General features: G+C 39.2%; 1 protein-coding gene across 1 annotated transcript; it reads left to right on the top strand.

Moving 5' to 3' along the window:
• The first annotated feature begins 903 nt into the window (after positions 1-903).
• On the top strand, positions 904-2,872 carry LOC139870889 (uncharacterized). The gene is made up of 3 exons (XM_071858655.1): positions 904-1,094; positions 1,575-1,947; positions 2,381-2,872. Exons 1-3 carry the CDS (start codon positions 904-906, stop codon positions 2,870-2,872), a joined length of 1,056 nt encoding a protein of 351 aa, XP_071714756.1.
• The last annotated feature ends 229 nt before the right edge of the window (positions 2,873-3,101 follow it).

Genomic DNA, 3,101 nt, shown 5'->3' with positions numbered 1-3,101 from the left:
GAAGTGGTCAATGACTCTCTAAAACTAATCTATAAATCTTAGGAATACTTCGTCAATATCATTGAGGATGGAAAGGCCAAGTATCACAGCAATGTCCAAAATCATCACAGGGATACTTGCTGTCATGGGACATGTCAAAAGAACGGTTCCTAATTACTATAATGATTCGGATTCAATTGAGTCAGATGATTATAGTGTTGAAGATAGTGATGGAGATTCAGAAGATATTGAGATGGAGGATGATGAGTTTAGTCTGTTGAACGAAGTCCTTAAGAGTGACGATGAGAAAAGTAAATGAGCCGATTCAAAAAATTTCGAGAAAGGATCATCGAAAAAGATGGAGGTTCCGGCAGACAACCGTCGGAATGTGGAAGAAGTTATTGAAGATGAAGAGTCGGGTTTCCTTGGGAACCAAAGAAATATCATTAATGATGAGGTTATTACTGAGACACCCGAGGAGAGTAGCAGCAATTGTGGGAGTTCCAATGTTGGATACGCAGACAATAATAATGGGAGTAGCCCTATTTTCAAAAATAATCTGGATACAGGTTTGAAAGGAGATAAGGTCTGGAATGACAGCGAGTGTAATACAGCTACCAAAGATAAGTGTGAAAAACCCAACATTATTTTAGAATGTAACTCTATTGGGCCAGATTGTGGGCCTGATGTCAACAAAAAAATCCAAGGTGAAAATAATGTTGGGCCAGGCAATAATGGACTAAAGGGGGCTAATATTGAGGGTAATGGGGGGCTAATATTGAGGGTAATGGACTTCCAAATTCTGCACCTAAAAAACCCAAGGAGAAAACAGATTGTGATATCAGGAAACCCCCAAAAAGTAATCCGGCGAGCAGTCGAACATCAAGAAAGATAGAATCTTCGTATTGCAGTGATTGCTATTTGATGGCTATGTCAAATTGTCGGGCGTCTTCAAGGATCATGAAACTGAGAAACCGTGATAACAGGGAGTCAAATTGTAACTCTTCCAAGTGTAAATCCTGTAGGAAAGCAGGTAAAAGAAAAGTTAGGAAATTGGATGTTGAAAAGGGTGGATTCGTATCGTCTAGGTCAATTGACAGTGAAGAAATTAGAAGGTACGGGGAGCAAATTGGGTTGAGATGGGCTACCTCGAACCATCAGTAGGTACATGTTTCTTCCATTATCGTTCATATTTTGTTTTTTTATGAAGATTTTATCTTTAAATGTTCGTGGCTTCACGGTTAAAGGGAAATTTGGATGGGTGCGTAGCATTTGTTTAAGAGAAAGGCCTTGCATTGCGGTATTCCAAGAAAGTAAATGCAAGACCGTTTTGGATTCGTGAGTACAATTGCTTTGGGGAAACTCAAATTGTGGTTTTATTCAAAAGGAAGTGGTAGGCAAATCGGGTGGGTTGTTAATTATTTGGGACAAAAGCGGGTTTGAAGTAGAAAACACTACGAGTTGTATTTTTTCTTAGCTATTAAAGGGAAATGGAAAAACTCGGGGGAAGAATAAAAAATAGTTAATGTCTACGGTCCACATAAACATCGTAACAAAAAACTATTGTGGGATTTTCTAAATAAACTCATCAATAGTATTAATTCTGCGTGGCTTCTATGTGGGGATTTTAATGAGGTTAGGGAATGTTCGGATGGTCTTACTTCTCAATTTCATCAAAGTAGGGCCGATCAGTTTAACGATTCCATCTCAAGAAACAACTTAATTGAAGTGCCAATTTGTGGGAGAAAATTCACTAGAATTAGCGATGATGGTTTGAAGTTTAGTAAACTCGATAGGTTCTTGGTTACGGATAATTTCATGAGCCTTTGGGAAGACCTTTCGATTATTATTTTGGACCGAAATCTTTCGGATCATTGCCTCTTGGTGCTTAGGGATAGGGCTTTTGACTATGGTCTGAAACCCTTTAAAGTATTCGATGAGTGGTTTAATAGTAAAGATATTGGTGAGGTAATTCAAGTTGCATGGAATCAACCAATTCAAAGAAAAAGAAAAGATTGTATTTTTAGAGATAGATTAAAGAATGTGAAATTGGCTCTTAAATCTTGGAGTAATTGAAAGTTTGGTGGCCTTGATAATGAGATCAAAAACCTTAAAAAGGAAGCAATGAATTGGGAGTTAAAGGCGGAGTGTTAACCACTTAGTGATTCAGATAGGTCTTTGTGGTTAAAATGTAGACGGTGTTGGATAGAAAAAGAAAAAATCAAAACCGGCACGTTAAAGCAAAAAAGCTCGAATCAAATGGACGATAGATGGGGACGAGAATTCAAAATTCTTTCAGGCGTCAATCTGGAGAAAAAATAATAAATGTAATTTCCGAGGGATCAATATCGATGGCGAATGGATCGAGGAACCTGAGGTGTTTAAAAATCATATTTTTTAGCATTTCCATAAACAATTTTTGAGACACTCGGGAAGCAGGCCACGGTTATTGGGCCCTGATCAAGTTGGGTCGCAGGTAGCTGGACAACAGCCTTCACAACCTTACAAGTTTGGGCCTGTTAGGCCTGATACTAATCTTGGAGTCCATGAGAATGAGGCTGCATTCAATGAGGGAGCAGCTGCTGGGGCAGTTCCTTCACAAAATTACTCGTGTTTTCGCCTCACTGAAACAGAAGCAAGAGATCTCGAGGTTATTTTTTTGGAAGAAGAAATATGGGGCACGATAAAAGATTGTGCAAATAATAAAACTCCCAGGCCTGATGGTTTTAACATACTTTTTTATAAGAAGTTTTGGGCTATAATTCTTGAAGATCTAGTGGAGGCAATTAACGGGTTTTGGTCATTAATGATGTATCCTATCGTATACACGCATAAAAGGCATAATGATCGCATAAAATTACCATCAGAAGCACTGAGAACAATAGTTTTATGAGACTGTCTGCCCAGCGTTCTCCGCTGTACAGGCTGCTCCGTCATGCGTAAGCCCTGAAGGCCGCCTAGCGCTTAAGCCCTGGCCGGAGAGCGCCACATTCAGCGTAAACTTCGGGTCATAAATAATAGAACATATCATCATCTGACACATGTCCCCGAACAATCAGGTGGATCTGTCATTATAAATAGACCCCTTGGGTCGTCATTTTACACAGTTCAGACATTCTGTC

Source organism: Rutidosis leptorrhynchoides, chromosome 10 (assembly GCF_046630445.1).
Source record: "Rutidosis leptorrhynchoides isolate AG116_Rl617_1_P2 chromosome 10, CSIRO_AGI_Rlap_v1, whole genome shotgun sequence".
Classification (NCBI taxonomy): domain Eukaryota; kingdom Viridiplantae; phylum Streptophyta; class Magnoliopsida; order Asterales; family Asteraceae; genus Rutidosis; species Rutidosis leptorrhynchoides.
This window is presented reverse-complemented; position numbering and strand designations above follow the sequence as displayed.

Bases quoted from the DNA above. Each gene is read 5' to 3' on its own strand.
- LOC139870889 (XM_071858655.1), top strand. From the start codon at position 904: ATGGCTATGTCAAATTGTCGGGCGTCTTCAAGGATCATGAAACTGAGA. The intron at 1,095-1,574 runs GTACGGGGAGCA...ACTCATCAATAG, and splicing joins GACAGTGAAGAAATTAGAAG to TATTAATTCTGCGTGGCTTC. The intron at 1,948-2,380 runs GTAATTCAAGTT...CATATTTTTTAG, and splicing joins ATAGTAAAGATATTGGTGAG to CATTTCCATAAACAATTTTT.